The 21,628-nt window shown below is 39.4% G+C and overlaps 1 protein-coding gene across 5 annotated transcripts in view; it reads left to right on the top strand.

The window, feature by feature from the left end:
- The window catches only part of CCDC92 (coiled-coil domain containing 92), a 161,311-nt gene that overhangs the window by 97,966 nt on the left and 41,717 nt on the right, over nucleotides 1–21,628 (top strand). For 3 of the 5 annotated variants that reach the window (XM_053701820.1, XM_053701821.1, XM_053701822.1), the window contains 2 exons: nucleotides 15,011–15,168; nucleotides 19,780–19,821. In XM_053701820.1, the coding sequence (XP_053557795.1) occupies nucleotides 15,039–15,168; nucleotides 19,780–19,821 (172 nt within the window). In that variant the 5' untranslated portion in view covers nucleotides 15,011–15,038. The remainder of the gene's footprint in view (nucleotides 1–15,010; nucleotides 15,169–19,779; nucleotides 19,822–21,628) is intronic. The other 2 variants (XM_053701824.1, XM_053701823.1) reach the window with 1 other exon arrangement.

Genomic DNA, 21,628 nt, shown 5'->3' with positions numbered 1-21,628 from the left:
AAAAAATTTCTTTCATGATTCAGATTGAGCATGAAATTTTAAGCAACTTTCTAATTTACTCCTATTATCAAATTTTCTTCATTCTCTTGGTGCCTTTATTTAAAATGCAAGAATGTAAGTTTAGATGCCAGCCCATTTTTGGTGAACAACCTGGGTTGTCCTTGCTGATTGGTGGATAAATTCATCCACCAATAAAAAATTGCTGTCCAGAGTACTGAACCCTAAAAAAGCATATATGCCTTCTTTTTCAAATAAAGATAGCAAGAGAACAAAGAAACATTGATAATAGGAGTAAATTAGAAAGTTGCTTAAAATTGCATGCTCTTTCTGAATTACAAAACAAAATGTTTGGGTTCAGTGTCCCTTTAATTTCTCTCATTTCAAAGACATGGCAAATGAGATCATCTGAAAGTGATGGTAAATCCGAGCATTTAAAAAATGCTAGGATTTATCATCACTAAAAATAAACTGTAATTTCAGTTATCATTTAATACAAAAAGGGTGCTAAACTCTGTGCCGGCGGCAGCTCCCTAAAATCAGAGCCTCCGGCAGCCCACAGAACAGTGCTCTTTACCAATGAGGAGACGTTTCTACTTCTAACTCAATAGCCGTGCGATGTTCTGTGGATGGCCGGAGGCTCGGACTTTAGTGAGCTACCACAGACAGGGTGAGTTAAGCACCCTTTTTAAAGGGACACTGTACCCAAAAAATGTCTTTCCTGATTCTGATTGAGCATGAAATTTTAAGCAACTTTCTAATTTACTCCTAATATCAAATTTTCTTCATTCTCTTGGTATCTTTATTTGAAATGCAAGAATGTAAGTTTAGATGCCGGCCCATTTTTGGTGAACAACCTGGGTTGTCCTTGCTGATTGGTGGATAAATTCATCCACCAATAAAAAAGTGCTGTCAAGAGTACTGAAACCAAAAAAAAGCTTAGATGCCTTCTTTTTCAAATAATGATAGCAAGAGAACGAAGAAAATTTGATAATAGGAGTAAATTAGAAAGTTGCTTAAAATTTCATGCTCAATCTGAATCACGAAAGAAAATTTTTGGGTACAGTGTCCCTTTAAGTAACTGATTACTGAAACTACACTTTATTCTAGTGATGGTAAATCCTAGCGTTTTTGCAAATGTCTGGATTTGGTGGGAAATGTGGTGCAAATACATGCTGCTTAATAGTATTGTACTAGTACTTTTCTTACTGAGTGATGACTCCCAAACTATGCTTAGCTGTGGCGTGAGAGTGTGTGTGTGTGTGTTTTTGTCAGTGTCTTTATGTGTGTTTGAGTCTGTGTGTGAAAGACAGAGTGACTGTCTTTGTGTGTAAGAGAGAATGTTTGTGTGAGAGTCTTTGAGTGTGTGTGAGAGTATGTGTGTGCGTGATCGAGACTAGAGTGTGAATATTTGTATGAGTGTTTGTTTATGTACTTTTATACATAGGCCGATCGTTGCAGGCTTAAAGCGGTCATCAGACCGCAGCTTCCTAACCAGTATGCCAGCTATTAGCTGGCAGATGAAATCGTCCCGGGGTGATTGACAACCCCCTACTCGTGCAGCATTGGGCTAGAGCAAGCAGGGGGTGGCATTGCACAAGTAGAGGGGGGCGACATTGTGCAAGTAAACACTTGTGCAAAGTTAAATACAGTGCATTCTGCAATCCCGGGATAACAGATTAGTGTGAGCAAACCGCTGTCCATCCATCAGTTCATGAATGCTATCCATAGTGTGTACTCTGCAAAAAAATGGTTGCTGTGCACTGCGCAAGAGGGTTTGGCCTGAACTAAAGGTGATAACCATTGTTAAGAGGTTATTATAAGTTTAAAAGATATGTGTGGCAATTAAAAAAAGATTGTGAAGATACAATGTCTACATTAAGGGATGCTATGAAAAATAGAAACAAGCTTAACAGTAATCTTTTTACAGAGGATGAGGTTTTGTTAGCATTATCAAAAATAAATGTTAAAAAGGCAGTGGGTCCTGATAATATTCATCCAAGGGTTTTAAAAGAACTTCGATCAGTGCTAACTGTCCCATTAACTGATCTGTTTAATCAGTCACTATTAACAGGAGCTGTCCCAGATGATTGGAGAATAACAAATGTAATACCTCTTCATAAAAAAGGGCATTAGAGAAGAATCTGGCAACTACAGGCCAGTTAGTTTAACTTCAGTAGTAGGGAAATTAATGGAAAGCCTCTTAAAATAAAGAATTATGACTTACATAAAGACAAACAATTTAGAGGACCAAAATCAGCATGGTTTTACTTCAGGGAGATCATGTCTTTGATTATGTAACAAAAGTATTAGACAAGGGTGGAGCAGTTGATGTAGCATATCTAGATTTCAGCAAAGCATTTGACACCGTCCCACACAATAAACTAATTCACAAACTGTATCTCCTTTGTCTAGATTCAAAAATTGTGAACTGGGTGGAATGCTGGCTTAAGGACAGAAAACAAAGTGTCTTAGTAAATGGAGTTCATTCAGCAGAGGGGGCTGTTACTAGTGGTGTTCCTCAGGGGTCAGTTCTGGGGCCTGTTTTGTTTAACATATTTATCTGCGATATCAGCAAAGGGCTACAGGGGAAAGTATGTCTCTTTGCAGATGATACAAAAATTTGTAACAGAGTGGATGTTCCAGGGGGGGGGGGGTAGACAAAATGAGAAGTGATATACAACAATTGGAGGATTGGACAAACGACTGGGATCTAAAGTTTAACACAGCAAAGTGTAAAATAATGCATTTAGGGAAGAAAAATCAAAATGTTAATTACAGACTCAATGACACTTTACTGACTGTTACAGATGAGGAACAGGACTTGGGAATTATTATTTCAGATGATTTAAAACTTAGTAAACAATGTAGTAATGCAGCGAGTAAGGCTAGCAAAATGCTTGGATGTATTGGTAGAGGTATTTGCAGCAGAAATAGTAAGGTTCTTATGCCACTTTATAGATCATTAGTTAGGCCTCATCTTGAGTATTGTGTGCAGTTCTGGAGGCCATATCTTCAGAAGGATATTAACAAACTTGAATCTGTGCAAAGGAGGGCTACCAAAATGGTACATGGTCTACAAAATAAAACTTACCAGGATAGGCTCAATGACCTAAATATGTATAGCTTAGAGGAAAGAAGGGAAAGAGGTGATATGATAGCAACTTTCAAGTACATTAAAGGGATTAGTAAAACTGAGGCTGTGGGCATTTTACATAAAATGGAAAATTCAAGAACAAGGGGTCATGAGTTCAAGCTAAAGGGTAGTAGATTCAGGAGTAATTTGAGGAAGCACTTCTTTACAGAAAGAGTGATTGATTTATGGAATAAACTTCCTCAAGAGGTAGTAGCAACAAACACTGTGGGGGGCTTTAACCCCTTAACGACCGAGGACGTGCAGGGTACGTCCTAAAAAAAAAGGCAGTTAACGCCTGAGGACGTACCCTGCACGTCCTCGGTGTGGAAAGCAGCTGGAAGCGATCCTGCTCACTTCCAGCTGCTTTCCGGTTATTGCAGTGATGCCTCGATATGGAGGCATCCTGCAATAACCGTTTTAAGCCATCCGGTGCAGAGAGAGCCACTCTGTGGCCCTCTCTGCACCGGAGATCAGTGGCTTACAGCGTTGGTGGGTGGGAGCCGGACCGGGAGGCGGGTGGCGGCCATCGATGGCCCTAGTGGTGTGGAGGGGGGCGGGATCGTGGGCGGGGATGCCAGGGGGGCGGGCGCGTGCACGTGGAGGGAGCCGGTGGGAACCGCTACACACAGAAAAAATAGTGTAGGAAAATGGAAAAAAATAGTATAAAAAAATAAACAAATCGGATAAAAAAGCAATCAGTTAGGTGGTGGGGGTTGGTCTGTGGGGAGGGGGAAGCTACACTACAGAAAAACCGGGCAAAAAAAAATAAAAAAAAATATTTTTTTGCAAACTGGGTACTGGCAGACAGCTGCCAGTACCCAAGATGGCCCCCAATAAGGCAGAGGGGAGGGTTAGAGAACGGTTTTGGGTGGGATCAGGGAGGTTGGGGGCTAAGGGGGGGGGGGGATCCTACACAGTAGCATATGTAAATATGCAAAAAAATGTTTATTATTTTTAAAAACCCTTTTATTTTAGTACTGGCAGACTTTCTGCCAGTACTTAAGATGGCGGGGACAATTGTGGGGTGGGGGAGGGAAGGGAGCTGTTTGGGAGGGATCAGGGGGTGGGATGTGTCAGGTGGGAGGCTGATCTCTACACTAAAGCTAAAATTAACCCTGCAAGCTCCCTACAAACTCCCTAATTAACCCCTTCACTGCTAGCCATAATACACATGTGAGGCGCAGCAGCATTTAGCGGCCTTCTAATTACCAGAAAGCAACGCCAAAGTCATATATGTCTGCTATTTCTGAACAAAGGGGATCCCAGAGAAGCATTTACAACCATTTGTGCCATAATTGCACAAGCTGTTTATAAATGATTTCAGTGAGAAACCTAAAATTGTGAAACATTTTACGTTTTTTTTTAATTTGATCGCATTTGGCGGTGAAATGGTGGCATGAAATATACCAAAATGGGCATAGATCAATACTTGGGGTCGTCTACTACACTACACTAAAGCTAAAATTAACCTTGCAAGCTCCCTAAAAGCTCCCTAATTAACCCCTTAACTGCTGGGCATAATACACGTGTGGTGCGCAGTGGCATTTAGCGGCCTTCTAATTACCAAAAAGCAACGCCAAAGCCATATATGTCTGCTATTTCTGAACAAAGGGGATCCCAGAGAAGAATTTACAACCATTTATGCCATAATTGCACAAGCTGTTTGTAAATAATTTCAGTGAGAAACTGAAAGTTTGTGAAAAAATTTGTGAAAAAGTGAACGATTTTTTTGTATTTGATCGCATTTGGCGGTGAAATGGTTGTATGAAATATACCAAAATTGACCTAGATCAATACTTTGGGATGTCTACTAAAATAATATATATACATGTCAAGGGATATTCAGGGATTCCTGAAAGATATTAGTGTTCTAACGTAACTAGCGCTAATTTTGAAAAAAAATGGTTTGGAAATAGCAAAGTGCTACTTGTATTTATGGCCCTATAACTTGCAAAAAAAGCAAAGAACATGTAAACATTGGGTATTTCTAAACTCAGGACAAAATTTAGAAACTATTTAGCATGGGTGTTTTTTGGTGGTTGTAGATATGTAACAGATTTTGGGGGTCAAAGTTAGAAAAAGTGTGTTTTTTTTCCATTTTTCCTCATATTTTATAATTTTTTTATAGTAAATTATAAGATATGATGAAAATAATGGTATCTTTAGAAAGTGCATTTAATGGCGAGAAAAACGGTATATAATATGTGTGGGTACAGTAAATGAGTAAGAGGAAAATTACAGCTAAACACAAACACCGCAAAAATGTAAAAATAGCCTTGGTCCCAAACGGACAGAAAATGGAAAAGTGCTGTGGTCATTAAGGGGTTAAAAATGCATGGGACAAGCATAAGGCTATCCTACGAACTAGATACGTTTATACTGTTAGGTAAGGTCGGGCAGACTTGCTGAGCCTATGGCTCTTATCTGCCGTCAATATCTATGTTTCTAAGTAGGTTTTGGTAATTATATGCCCTGATTTCCCTTCACAAAATGGCAGTCTTTGGGAAGGAACATAAACTAACCTTTTTTTTTTTTTTTCCTTGCCTAAGGCGATGAATTTTACATTTACTTACCATGTTCATTCAGAGAGTGGGTAACCAACCATTTTGTTTATCCGCAGGTAACTTCACCTTCTTCTCAAACCATCTATCAATATTTCACCGTTCTCTTACTCTATCAGCTGGGATAGATTAACCTTGACAAAGTCATTCCCACTGATTATTGCTGGGATAAGACATGAGTTATTGTAACACTCCTGGGAGCTGGATAGTAAAATATATTCATCTTTATATTGCAGCCTTAGAGCAAGACATTCACTCTTTACTAAAATGAGATTTACTTTTTTATACATTTTGTCCCTGTGATCTGTTTATTCGTGTTCTGAGTGGAAATTAGATTTTTTTCAGTAGTCCACGAGGGATATTGTAGCATTTTTTTTTTATTTAAAGGGAGATTGAACTCTAAAATGTTCTTCCCTTCAATGTGTTCCCGATAATCCATTTTACCTGCTGGAGTGTATTTACACACAACTCCATTACCTTTGTTATGTTATTTGAATTAGACACTTTTGCCTATAGAAACCATCACTTTTTCTGAAAATATGAATAGCAAACATATTCTCTGTCGAAAAGATATATAAACAGAAGACAATAGAACCAATGAATCTCCCATTGGGTAGCAGAAAGAGAGAGATTTATATATATATATATATATATATATATATATATATATATATATATATATATATATATATATATATATAATCTGAGATATCTGGTTGTGCTCATTTAACCCCCCAGCCATAATTAGCATTCCAGTACTTAACTATTATGCAATGTGTTTGGACACAGATAACCAATCTGCTTTGTCTCCAGACTCAACAACAGGTGATTGTTTTACTGAGTAAACACACTATTTAAAATACTAAATAAACATGAAGGAAAGGTTTCCAATACACGTAATACTCTATAATAGGTATAAAAAGTTATTTGGAACACATTATGGAGAACACATTTTATTGTAGTGTCCCTTTAAGACCACTGTGGACTATACCTGTTATAAACAAATTTGCATGATTCTATAAACATCAGACCATATCTCAGTGTAGGTGAGCAAAGAAGAAGATAACAATATCTTGTGATATTATGGTGTATCATGATATCAGGGTCTACATTTTGGGCTTACTTTGGAAACTAAAGTGCCTAAGGAACTGTACATGTGTACACTGCACTCCTGCACATACTCTGCACAACTTGATAATGGAAGTCAATTGGAAAGTCTCTTTAAAATGAATGCCCTATCTGAATCATGAGAATTACATTTGATTATAGTTTCATTTTAACATCTTGTTAGCAGCAATTGTTATTTAATAGCCAAACTCTACCAACCACTTGTCTCATGGAGAAGTCAACATGGGCTTGAGTATGCAGACAACAAGGCTAGCCATAATATTGTACAAAGAAAGGGGGTTTACAATGGCACTACTAATGGCAGAACCCCACTTAATTCAAATGTTAATATAGTGAAAATTGAATATATGGTTATTTCAATTTTTACACTATTATTTAAATTACTTCAGTGGGTAGGTGCTTGTGCATAAGTTAAACTATACTAAAAGATAGTGGAGCAAGAGTTGTTCCACTGGAAAGTATGCACGCTTTAGCACTCTGATGCCTAGACTCAAGGCCTAGCTTACCGGATAATGGTAAAATATAACTTTTATTAGTATGTTAAAATGTGAAACGAAAATTGACAAAAACCACACTCAAATAGTTAAAATCACATGTGACAATTAGAGCCTGGGTGTAAGTTTGTGTAATATTGGTTATAAGGTTACAACCAATATAATCCTATAATTTCATAAGCCTAAAATAAGTTATTAGGTTCAGTTGAATTGCAATACTTGTGGGAGTATTATATAATATATGTTTGTGGTACAATGGCTAGGTGGAGCACAGAATATAATCTGTGTGGTTGATATATTCTACAATAATGGCAATGTGTTCTCGCACTTAAGTGGAATTGTATCAAATGATGATGTAGTTCATTACCACAATTTCAGGTGCTTTTAAATAGTATATATTTGATTAGGCCACTGTAAAATATATTAATCCACTGTATATTCGAGACATATATTCCAAAGAGTTCTGTCGTAGCTTATAGTGTGGCTTTGTGTGGGCGAGTACAATAATATGAGCAGCTAGCTCACAGTAGATGTGGAGGTATACATTCCTGACTGGTATAGTTATTGGAAGTTACAGGCCGTTAACTTGGTTCAAGTTGCGATTGCGGATATATTGATTTTAATTATGTTGTCCAGTAATGGCTCTATTAATTCATGATACAAAAATCATAAATACGATACATGCCAGTACTTAACCCACAATGTACCGAGTAATTCTATATAGGAAGTATATCTATATAGGAATGTTACCAATAATGATAACACTATTACAACTTGAATAGTAATAAAATTGTTATATGAGATATACGAAAATAGGTCTGGTTATGGGTCAATATGATATGCGCTATTATAAGTGTATTAGGTTGTTGCAGTAAAATAATACATCTATATGGTACAACGTGCCACTGTGTAATCTCCACTATTTCTGATAGAAAATTGTGAATATTATAGGGTTACAACTACCCAGTAATTGTTATTCGGTTAACCATTAATATTGTGTACCAGATCTGGCTATTTATAATAGCGTTATAATCAATCCATTAATGTGTTAATCCTCGGTGTTCTCTGCCGAATCCGGCTATTAGACAAGGTAGGTACGCTTACAATTACACAGGAAATAATAGTATCAATGTTAAGTATACGCAACTCTGTTGCCGTTAGATTGCTACTGTATTAGTGCTGTTATCTTCACACACTATATCAGATATCAATAGCGTTTATTGTCAGTAATATCAGCAGTAGTGTTATCGCTACTCAGTTGTTTATGCGTTAACCCTTGTTATTAAGTAGCAAATCAATCTGTATAGAATATTCAGTATAATGTAATATTAGGATTGCTTTTATTATGTATATTGAACATTCGGGTTCTATGTCAAGTTCAGCTGGTAAACTTATTATGTATATTCACGGTCGCACTAGAGATAATATATGTGGCCATATTGTAACCAGGTTGCCATTTGTTAATATAATCGTCTCCACAATAAGTGCTGCTGTGTGATCTATCCAATATTTATTTATTGTTATGTTATTTGAATTAGACACTTTTGCCTATAGAAACCATCACTTTTTCTGAAAATATGAATAGCAAACATATTCTCTGTCGAAAAGATATATAAACAGAAGACAATAGAACCAATGAATCTCCCATTGGGTAGCAGAAAGAGAGAGATTTTTATATATATATATATATATATATATATATATATATATATATAATCTGAGATTTCTGGTTGTGCTCATTTAACCCCCCAGCCATAACTAGCATTCCAGTACTTAACTATTATGTGTTTGGACACAGATAACCAATCTGCTTTGCCTCCAGACTCAACAACAGGTGATTGTTTTACTGAGTAAACACACTATTTAAAATACTAAATAAACATGAAGGAAAGGTTTCCAATACACGTAATACTCTATAATAGGTATAAAAAGTTATTTGGAACACATTATGGAGAACACATTTTATTGTAGTGTCCCTTTAAGACCACTGTGGACTATACCTGTTATAAACACATTTGCATGATTCTATAAACATCAGACCATATCTCAGTGTAGGTGAGCAAAGAAGAAGATAACAATATCTTGTGATATTATGGTGTATCATGATATCAGGGTCTACATTTTGGGCTTACTTTGGAAACTAAAGTGCCTAAGGAACTGTACATGTGTACACTGCACTCCTGCACATACTCTGCACAACTTGATAATGGAAGTCAATTGGAAAGTCTCTTTAAAATGAATGCCCTATCTGAATCATGAAAATTACATTTGATTATAGTTTCATTTTAACATCTTTTTTTTTTTTTTTTTTTTTTAAATATATGTTTTATTAGTTTTTCAGATAAAATAAACAGGTACAGCATTAGTACGACCAAAGCGTACTATTCCAGTGATAAAACAAAAGTAATGGATACATAGGTAATCACACAACATGCGACAAGAAAACTTGAAAACATAAACAGCACCGTATCTGATATAAGGGAGTAATAAGATTGTTCACTTGAGTCTATGATGAGTGAAAGGGGGTAGGAAAAAAAAAAAAAAAAAGAAAAAAAAAAGGGGGGGGGGGGCTCATCCAAGGGGAGAGAGGGGGGGGGAGGGGAAGCGGGTCATGAGGGAGCGGATATGAACCTACAATGGCCGTTAGTGAAATCTGAGAAGGTGTGGGATGGCGTACCGATTCTACATAATTAAGATACTCTGACTTAAGTCTCAAAGCTAGGGAGCCATGTCGTGTCAATCCTATTCTTCCATTCTGCCCAAATTAGTTCAAAGAAGTCAACTCTATCCTTGGAGTAATAGATAGGCTTTTCCATGGTGTAGATATAGGCCATGGTTTGGGATATGTCAGACCATGATGGGGGGTTAATTCTTTTCCATGCTTTGGCTATGTTAAGTTTGATAGCTGAGAGGAGATAGATGCTCAATGAAGCATAGTGTCTGGGAAGTTTGCAAGTACCCACGTGGAGTAAGGCAACTTCTGGGGTGCGGGGGAGAGAAATACCCATATGCAGCAAGGTCAAGAAGCACCTGTCCCAGATGGGCCTCAACTTAGGGCAAGACCACCAGATGTGGGTCATGTCTCCTACACCGCTGCAGCCTCTCCAACAGATCGGGGATGTTTCAGGGAAAATTGCCGCTAATCTAGTAGGCACAAAATACCATTGTGTAAGCAATTTAATAAAGGTCTCGCGCATAGTGATACAATGAAGGGTTTTGTTTGTGAGGAGTAGTGTACGGTGCCATTCTTTGGTAGGGACAGTGAACTCAAGTTTCTGTTCCCATTTAGAGATGTGCAGTGCCTTATCTATAGGGACCGCACCCTCCATGATAGAGTAATGGAAAGATAATGGTTTGCCCAGCCTCAGTCCCTGTTGCCACTTGGCTTCCCAGATGGTTAAAGGCCTGGCTAGAGATGGTTTAAATCCCCAGCTGGTCAGAAAGCTGAGAACCCTAACATATTCAAATCGCATGTAAGGCGGAGGGGGTGATGAGTCACCTATTTGGGCTAAAGGTATGAACAAATCCCCGGGAGAAGAGTGCCATAAATCTGCCACTTTCGAGATGCCCAGTCTCAGCCACGTCAAGGGGTGAGAATCCTGAAGGCCAGAGAGAAGGCCAGTTAATGTAGTGATGGGGGAAGGGTGGGGAGCCACCCGGGGGCAGTGTCTTAGTTGCTCCCAGGTAGTTAGGCATTCTTGGATTATCTGATTCTCTATCCCTAAGGATCTCCGGCAATGTGGAGGGGTCCATATCAGGTCCCTCAGGGTGAGGTTAAAGGGTAGGGAGGCCTGTTCAATCGACCTCCATCTACTATCGGAGTCCTTTACTCCCCATTGAGTAATGTGTGTTAGCATAGCTGCCTCATAATACCTGGATATGGATGGGGAGGCCACTCCCCCATGCATTTTGGGGTACTGCAGGAATTTGTGAGCTACTCGTGGAGGTTTGTTCTGCCAAATGTATTTGGTGCAGGCACCCTGAAACTGGGTGAGGAGGGATCTAGGTACCCTGATAGGGAGGCATCTCATGACATATGTCAATTTTGGGAGGTAACTCATTTTGAGGGCTGCGACCCGGCCTAGCCAGGAGATACTTCGATAGTTCCACTGCTTGGTCAGAGTATGCAGTTCAGTTAGGAGGGGCTTATAGTTATTCAGAATTAGGTTGGGTATGGAGTTAGATAACTTAACTCCCAAATGTGAGATATATTCATTGTTAATAACAAAGTTATATTTGACTCGTAATGAGTTAGTATCTAGTTCTGAAAAACCTTGCGTGTAGAGCTCCGATTTGGATTGGTTTAGCCTATAGAAAGATAGGCCATTTTAACATCTTGTTAGCAGCAATTGTTATTTAATAGCCAAACTCTACCAACCACTTGTCTCATGGAGAAGTCAACATGGGCTTGAGTATGCAGACAACAAGGCTAGCCATAATGTTAGTATAGAGTTCATTCTTTTGTAAATAGCTCATTTGCCTTTATTTTGGAATTTGAAATCGCTACTTTTGCCTGTGGTATCCCCACATATATTGGCTATAGTAAAGCTATGTAAACATAGCCAGCAGAATAAATTACACTTCCAGTGGTGGGTAGGGGGTAGGAGAGAAAAGTAATACAATGCTATTATATATATTGCTCTCTCTTTAAGTATTGGTATACAAACAGAGATTAGATATGGAAGTATTTGTGTGTATAGAGTGTTATGAAATAAGTATATCTGACTTCCCTACAAGCACAGCACATATTAATTGGTTGTAGTGTCAGAACAGAACCAGCTATTTTGTATTAAAAAAAATAAACATAAAGGAGCAATTGTCCATGCATTTTATATTTGCTGCTGGTATAAAAAGTCTTTAGAAAAACATTGAAAAAAACAATTTTACAGTACACTGTCTCTTTAAATTCTGTGAATTAGAAAATACACAATTTTCAGAGCTAAATTACATGAAAAGGGGGCAAAAGAAAGTATATTGAATAGCAGATAACCCATTCAGGGCCAGATGCTAACATTAGCTTGCAACTTGATATTACAAATCCATGGTAAATCTCATTTGCCTGAGGAGGGTTAGCATGGCTGACCGCTCTGATATAACAACCTATACTTTCAATGGATATTGCAACGTGTTAAATAGCGCTCATATTACAAGTTGAAAATTATAGGCTGAACTTGAGTGAAAGCTAAAATTGCGCTAGAATATTTAGCTTGACTTGAGACCTGAAGTAAAATCACAAAACACTACTACACACACACACACACAAATATATATATATATATATATATATATATATATATATATATATATATATATATATATACTTTTTAATAAAAAGTATAATTATTTCTGTGTTTATATGTGTAAATATGTATGTACATTTATACTGTATATACACTTTTGAGCATGCAACATAATTTGTATTCAATTTTAATGTTTCAAATGTTTTTTTAATAGACATACTTTTAATATTTTTATTTTTATTAAAAAAATATATACAGTGTGTGTGTGTATATAAATATATATATCTATACTATAATCGCGTTTGTAACGCCTCCATTGCCAGTTGCGCACGTTTCCTCAAAGGAATGTTGGCTGCGCGAGGCAGCCAAAAGAATGTTGGCTGCGCGCGCAGCCAAAAGAATTGCTGCATCCAGGTGGATTCTTTCACCACCCTGCCATTTTCAGAATCCACCTGGATGCAGCATAGGCAAACCCTGAAGCCTTAAAAAAAAAACACGCCACCGCCCACACGAAATAACGAAAAAACACGTAACTGCCCGCAAGAAATAAATTTAAAAATCACGTAACCGCCGCACGAAATAACAAAAAAACTAATCGCACACATGAAGTATAACAAAAAAAACTAACCTCCCGCACAAAGTATTAACAAACACCAAAACCGCAAACCCCCACATTGCAAAATAATAAAGTAATTAATCCCTAATCCGCAAGTAACATAATTAAAATATTAACCCCTAAACCGCCAACACCCCACATCACAATAAACCTATTAACCTCTGAACCCCCACATCACGATAAACCTAATTAACCTATTAACTCCTAAAACTGCCAAACCCCCACATCGCAATAAACCTAATTAACCTATTAACCCCTAAACTACCAACACCCACATCACAATAAACCTAACTAACCTATTAACCCCTAAACCGCCAACCCCCCCCCAATGCAAATAACTAATACACCCCCTAAATTAACCCCAATACTGTTACAATTAAAATAATAAAACCTAACATTAAATTACAAAAAATAATAAACTCTAAAATTACAGAAAAATAAGCAAAATTATAAAAGATAAAACAAATTAAACCTAATCCCTATGAAAATAAAAAAGCCCCCCCCCCCAAATTAAACCTAAGCTAATACCCCTAAAAAAATCCCCCCAAAAATAAAAACACCCCCTAATCTAATACTAAACTACCAATAGCCCTTAAAAGAGATTTAGTAGGGCATTGCCCTAAATTAAACATTAAAATAAAACTAAACTACCCATTGCACCTAAAGGGCCATTTGTATGGGTATTGCCCTTAAAAGGGCAATCGAATCTTTTATAGCCCATTAAATTCCTAATCTTAAAAATAACCTCACCCCCCCAAAAAAATAAATCCTTAAACTAAGCCCGAAATAGGTACTCATCGTTGTTGAAGTCCAGCGGAGGTCTTCTTCCAGGCGGGCTCCATCATCTTCTATCTTCATCCGAAGCGAAGGCGGCGTGGAGCTGGCTTCCCCGATGCACGGATCCGCGGCGGCGGTCTTCAGTGGCGGCAGTCCTCAGTGGCGTATTTATTGGGGTACCCTGCATTCCTATTGGCTGAAATTTTGAAATCAGCCAATAGGATGAGAGCTACTGAAATCTTATTGGATTTTTGTAGCTCTAATCCTATTGGCTAATTTTAAAATTTCAACCAATCTTCAGTGTACATCGGATGAAGAGGAGCCTCCACGTCGCAGAGGACTGCCGCTGACGCACGCATTGGAAAAGACAGTTCCGCACCTCCGCTTTGTGCCACCTTCCTTCTGGATGAAGATAGAAGATGATGGAGCCATCTGGAAGAAGACCTTCTCCGCCGGACTTCAGGAACAGTGAGTACCTATTTGGTGCTTAGTCTTAGGCTTTTTTTTTTTATTTTTTTGGGTGGATTTTTTTTTTAGATTAGGGTTTTTTGGGCTGTAAAAGAGCTGATTGCCCTTTTAGGGGCAGTAAAAGAGCTGAATGCCCTTTTAAGGGCAATGCCCATACAAATGCCCCTTTAGGTGCAATGGGTAGTTTAGGTTTTTATTTAGTGTTTAACTTAGGGCAATGCCCTACAAAAGCTCTTCTAGCGGCTATTGGTAGTTTAGTATTAGATTAGGGGGTGTTTTTATTTTTGGGGGATTTTTTCTAGGGATATTAGTTTAGGTTTAATTTTTTTATTTTGGATAGCTTTCTTTATTTTTTTTTTGTAATTTTACATTTTTTATTTTGTGTAATTTTTAGCTTTAGGGTTTGTAGTTTTTCTTTAAATAGACTGCCTCTGGGCAGTCTTATCGCCTAGTGTGTATGTATGAAGAAAAAAAATAAATAAATATGTATATATCTGTGTTCATATAGTTGTATAAATATATTTTAGAAATAAAAATATTTAGATACATATCATACTGTTCCATGGCAAACCAATCTGCTTGCTGTTTTTCAGATAGACTGTGTAATTAGTGGATATCAAAATGGCTACTTCTAACCTGGAGAACCAGTTGCACAGCGCCCAGAAGAATCTACTGTTTCTGCAACAGGAACATGCCAACACATTAAAAGGCTTGCATGCTGAGATCCGCAGGCTGCAGCAGCATTGTACAGGTAACCACACTGACAAATAGATCACATGTTTAGTGAGCAGACAGTGCATGTTATATATCCCTGCTAGGCTACAGTAATAATGGTCATGGATATTTAGTCTTTACATGATTGCTTTAGATTGCAGGCAGTGCATGTTATATATATCTGCTGTACTACAACAGTAACAGATGTGGATATTTAGTATTTACATGATTGCTTTAGGTTGCAGGCAGTGCATGTTTTATATATATATATCTGCTGTACTACAACAGTAACAGATGTGGATATTTAGTCTTTACATGATTGCTTTAGGTTGCAGGCAGTGCATGTTTTATATATATATATATCTGCTGGACTACAACAGTAACAGTCGTGGATATTTACGGCTAGATTTAGAGTTTGGCGTTAGCCGTCAAAAGCAGCGTTAAGGGGTCCTAACGCTGCTTTTGGCCGCCCGCTGGTATTTAGAGTCAGGCAGGAAAGGGTCTACCGCTCACTTTCTTTCCGCGACACCAGGCTACCGCAGATCCCCTTACGTCAATTGCGTATCCTATATTTTCAATGGGATTTGCCTAACGCTGGTATTTGGAGTCTTGGAACAACTGAGCGGTAGACCCTCTACCGACAAGACTCCAGCCGCAAAAAAAAGTCAGTAGTTAAGAGCTTTATTGGCTAACGCCGGAATATAAAGCTCCTAACTACTGTGCTATAAAGTACACTAACACCCATAAACTACCTATGTACCCCTAAACCGAGCCCCCCCCCACATCGCCAACCCTCTAATAAAATTTTTTAACCCCTTATCTGCCGCTCCGGACACAACCGCAACCTACATTATCCCTATGAACCCCTAATCTGCTGCCCCTAACATCGCCGACACCTATATTATATTTATTACCCCCTAATCTGCCCCCCCAACGTCACCGCTACCTACCTACACTTATTAACCCCTAATCTGCCGACCGGACCTCGCCACCACTGTAATAAATGTATTAACCCCTAAACCACCGCACTCCCGTCTCGCAAACACTATAATAAATTTTATTAACCCCTAATCTGTCCTCCCTAACATCGCCGCCACCTACCTACAATTATTAACCCCTAATCTCCCGCCCGCAATGTCGCCGATACTATAATAAAGTTATTAACCCCTAAACCTAACTCTAACCCTAACCCTAACACCCCCCTAAGTTAAATATAATTTTAATTAAACTAAATAATATTCCTATAATTAAATACATTATTCCTATTTAAAACTAAATACTTACCTATAAAATAAACCCTAATATAGCTACAATATAACTAATAATAATTACATTGTAGCTATTTTAGGATTTATATTTATTTTACAGGCAACTTTGTATTTATTTTAACTAGGTACAATAGCTATTAAATAGTTATTAACTATTTAATAGCTACCTAGTCAAAATAATTACAAAATTACCTGTAAAATAAATCCTAACCTAAGTTACAATTAAACCTAACACTACACTATCATTAAATTAATTAAATAAATTACCTACAATTAGCTAAACTAAAATACAATTAAATAAACTAATCTATAATACAAAAAAAACCCCACTAAATTACAAAAAAATAAAAAATTTTTACAAGAATTTTAATCTAATTAAACCTAATCTAAGCCCCCTAATAAAATAAAAAAGACCCCCAAAATAATAAAATTCCCTACCCTATTCTAAATTACAAAGTAACCAGCTCTTTTACCAGCCCTTAAAAGGGCTTTTTGCGGGGCATTGCCCCAAAGTAATCAGCTCTTTTACCTGTAAAAGAAAATACAATACCCCTCCCAACATTACAATCCACCACCCACATACCCCTATTCTAACCCACCCAAACCCCCCCCTTAAAAAAACCTATCACTAACCCCCTGAAGATCTCCCTACCTTGAGTCGTAGTCGTCTTCACTCAGCCGAGCCGAAGTCTTCATCCAATCTGGGTGATGTGGTCCTCCATCCGGGCGAAGTCTTGATCCAAGCGGCAAAAAAGAGGTCCTCCATCCGGGCGATGTCTTCTTCCAAGCGGCATCTTCTGTCTTCCGGATCCATCTTCTTTCCGGCCGACGCGGAACATCCTCCTTCCCTGACGGACTAACGATGAATGAAGGTTCCTTTAAATGACGTCATCCAAGATGGCGTCCCTCGAATTCCGATTGGCTGATAGGATTCTATCAGCCAATCGGAATTAAGGTAGGAAAAATCTGATTGGCTGATTCAATCAGCCAATCAGATTGAGCTCGCATTCTATTGGCTGATCGGAACAGCCAATAGAATGTGAGCTCAATCTGATTGGCTGATTGGATCAGTCAATCGGATTGAACTTCAATCTGATTGGCTGATTGAATCAGCCAATCAGATTTTTCCTACCTTAATTCCGATTGGCTGATAGAATCCTATCAGCCAATCGGAATTCGAGGGACGCCATCTTGGATGACGCCCCTTAAAGGAACCTTCATTCGTCGTTAGTCCGTCGGGGAAGAAGGATGTTCCGCGTCGGCGGGATGACGATGGATCCGGAAGACAGAAGATAGAAGATGCCGCTTGGAAGAAGACATCGCCCGGATGGAGGACCTCTTCTTTGCTGCTTGGATCAAGACTTTGCCCGGATGGAGGACCACATCTGCCGGATTGGATGAAGACTTCGGCTCGGCTGAGTGAAGACGACTCAAGGTAGGGAGATCTTCAGGGGGTTAGTGATAGGTTTTTTTAAGGGGGGTTTGGGTGGGTTAGAATAGGGGTATGTGTGTGGTGGGTTGTAATGTTGGGGGGGTATTGTATTTTCTTTTACAGGTAAAAGAGCTGATTACTTTGGGGCAATGCCCCGCAAAAAGCCCTTTTAAGGGCTGGTAAAAGAGCTGATTACTTTTGTAATTTAGAATAGGGTAGGGAATTTTATTATTTTGGGGGGCTTTTTTATTTTATTAGGGGGCTTAGATTAGGTGTAATTAGATTAAAATTCTTGTAATATTTTTTTATTTTTTGTAATTTAGTGTTTTTTTTTTGTATTATAGATTAGTTTATTTAATTGTATTATAGTTTAGCTAATTGTAGGTAATTTATTTAATTAATTTAATGATAGTGTAGTGTTAGGTTTAATTGTAACTTAGGTTAGGATTTATTTTACAGGTAATTTTGTAATTATTTTAACTAGGTAGCTATTAAATAGTTAATAACTATTTAATAGCTATTGTACCTAGTTAAAATAAATACAAAGTTGCCTGTAAAATAAATATAAATCCTAAAATAGCTACAATGTAATTATTATTTATATTGTAGCTATATTAAGGTTTATTTTCTAGGTAAGTATTTAGTTTTAAATAGGATTAATTTATTTAATTATAGGAATATTATTTTGTTTTATTTAAATTATATTTATGTTAGGGGGGTGTTAGGGTTAGACTTAGGTTTAGGGGTTAATAAATTTATTATAGTAGCGGTAATGTTGCGGACGGGAGATTAGGGGTTAATAATTGTAGGTAGGTGGCGGCGGCGATGTTAGGGAGGGCAGATTAGGGGTTAATAAATATAATGTAAGTGTCGGCGATGTTAGGGGCAGCAGATTAGGAGTTCATAGGGATAATGTAGGTGGCGGCGGTGTCCGGTCGGAAGATTAGGGGTTAATAATATAATGCAGGTGTCAGCAATAGAGGGGCTGGCAGATTAGGGGTTAATAAGTGTAAGGTTAGGGGTGTTTAGACTCGGGGTTCATGTTAGGGTGTTAGGTGCAGACTTAGAGAGTGTTTCCCCATAGGAAACAATGGGGCTGCGTTAGGAGCTGAACACTACTTTTTTGCAGGTGTTAGGTTTTTTTTTCGGTCAGCTCAGCCCCATTGTTTCCTATGGGGATATCGTGCACGAGCACATTTTGCCAGCTTACCGCTACCGTAAGCAACGCTGGTATTGAGGGTTGAAATGGAGCTAAATTATGCTCAACGCTCCCTTTTCTGAGCCTAACGCAGCCACCCAGACAACTCTAAATACCAGCATTGTCTTAAGGGTGCGCTGGGAAAAAAAGCAGCGTTAGCTACGCGGGTCTTTACCGACAAAACTCTAAATCTAGGCGTAAGTCTTTACATGATTGCTTCAGCCTGCAGGCAGTGCATGTTGTATATCCCTTCTGGTCTACAACAGTCATGGTCATTCAGTCTTTACATGATTGCTTTAGTTTGCAGGCATTGCATGTTATATATCCCTGCTGGACTACAACAGTAACAGTCGTGGATATTCAGTCTTTACATTTCATTATATATAAAAGGGTAAGTGCAATAGGGTATGCCTGTTATTTGGGGCTTTCAGTACTTAATTGTTCAAAACAAAAAATAACTTAATGTTAGCTTCACTGTGTTAAAAATAGTTATACAACTTAGACCTGCTCTCTTACAGACTCAATGTGACTAAAGATAAGTACTAATCTAATGTATACTTGTGGATACCTACTGTAAAATTCCATACATTATTGTGTCCTTTCATTGGGTTAGGTACAAGAGACTGTTGTGTTTTTTCAATACTTTAAAAGCTGTAAGGGCGAGGCAGAATAAAAAAGAATAAGCTTAAAAGGCTGAGTTCAAGCTGGAATTATCCATGACTTTCTAAACACCCCATTTGTTTTTTACAGATCTGACGTATGAACTGACTGTTAAAAGTGCTGATCAGACAGGTAAGCAATGCACTAATTTACAGAAACCTGGACTTTTATTACATTATGTATTGTTAGAAGGTTTTTTTCCTAGTTATTTAGCATGAAAAGGCAAGATCACGCAATATTTTAGTCTTGTATAATGCCAATGGATTTGTTATCTTATTCCTCAATATAGAATACTAGTCCTAAAGCCCGTTCACACGGGCCATTTTTTGCAGTACAGCGGTCCCACCCCTTGCACTCTCTCCCTCCCCCTCTCTTTTGCTCTCTCTCTCTTTCTCTCTCTCTCTCTCTCTCTCTCCCCCTCTCTTTTGCTCTCTCTCTCCCCCTCTCTTTTGAGCTCTCTCCCCCCTCTCTTTTGAGCTCTCTCTCCCCCCTCTCTTTTGAGCTCTCTCTCTCCCCCCTTCTCTTTTGCGCTCTCTCTCTCCCCCCTTCTCTTTTGCGCTCTCTCTCTCCCCCTCTCTTTTGCGCTCTCTCCCCCTCTCTTTTGCGCTCTCTCTCTCCCCCTCTCTTTTGCGCTCTCTCTCTCCCCCTCTCTTTTGCGCTCTCTCTCCCCCTCTCTTTTGCGCTCCCCCTCCCCCCTCTCTTTTGCGCTCTCTCTGCCCCTCTCTTTTGCTCTCTCTCTCTCCCCCTCTCTTTTGCGCTCTCTCCCCCTCTCTTTTGAGCTCTCTCTCTCCCCCTCTCTTTTGCGCTCTCTCCCCCTCTCTTTTGCGCTCCCCCTCCCCCCTCTCTTTTGCGCTCCCTCTACCCCTCTCTTTTGCGCTCTCTCTGCCCCTCTCTTTTGCTCTCTCTGCCCCTCTCTTTTGCTCTCTCTCCCCCTCTCTTTTGCGCTCTCTCCCATCTCTTTTGCGCTCTCTCTCTCCCATCTCTTTTGCGCTCTCTTTCTCCCATCTCTTTTGCGCTCTCTCTCCCCCCATCTCTTTTGCGCTCTCTCTCCCCCCATCTCTTTTGCGCTCTCTCTCTCCCCCTCTCTTTTGAGCTCTCTCTCCCCCATCTCTTTTGCGCTCTTTCTCCCCCTCTCTTTTGAGCTCTCTCTCCCCCTCTCTCTCTCCCCTCTCTTTTGTGCTCTCTCTTTTGCTCTCTCTCTCCCCCTCTCTTTTGCGCTCTCTCCCCCCTCTCTTTTGCGCTCTCTCTCCCCCTCTCTTTTGCGCTCTCCCCCCCTCTCTTTTGCTTTCTCTCTCTTCCCCCTCTCTTTTGTGCTCTCTCTCTCCCCCTCTCTTTTGCGCTCTCTCTCTCCCCCCTCTCTTCGCACTCTCTCCCCCCTCTTTTGCTCTCTATCTCCCCCATCTCTTTTGCGCTCTCTCTCCCCCTCTCTTTTGAGCTCTCTCTCCCCATCTCTTTTGCGCTCTCTCTCCCCCTCTCTTTTGAGATCTCTCTCTCCCCCCCTCTCTATCTCCCCCATCTCTTTTGCGCTCTCTCTCCCCCTCTCTTTTGAGCTCTCTCTCCCCCCTCCTCTCTTTCTCCCCTCTCTCCCCCCCTCCTCTCTCTCCCCCCCTCCTCTATCTCTCTCTCTCTCTCTCTCTCTCCTGCCCTCCTCTCTCTCTCTCTCCCCCTCCTCTCTCTCTCCCCCTCCTCTCCCTCTCCCCCCTCCTCTCCCTCTCCCCCCTCCTCTCCCTCTCCCCCCTCCTCTCCCTCTCCCCCCTCCTCTCCCTCTCCCCCCTCCTCTCCCTCTCCCCCCTCCTCTCTCTCTCTCTCTCTCTCTCTCCCCCTCCGCTCTCTCTCTCTCTCTCTCTCTCTCCGCTCTCTCTCTCTCTCTCTCTCCCCCCTTCGTTCTCTCTCTCTCCCCCCTCCTCTCTCTCCCCCCCCCTCCTCTCTCTCCCCCCCT

This window comes from Bombina bombina, chromosome 2 (genome assembly GCF_027579735.1).
Source record: "Bombina bombina isolate aBomBom1 chromosome 2, aBomBom1.pri, whole genome shotgun sequence".
Taxonomy (NCBI): domain Eukaryota; kingdom Metazoa; phylum Chordata; class Amphibia; order Anura; family Bombinatoridae; genus Bombina; species Bombina bombina.
The sequence above is the reverse complement of the archived record's forward strand: the minus strand, read 5'-3'. Positions and strand labels throughout refer to the sequence as shown.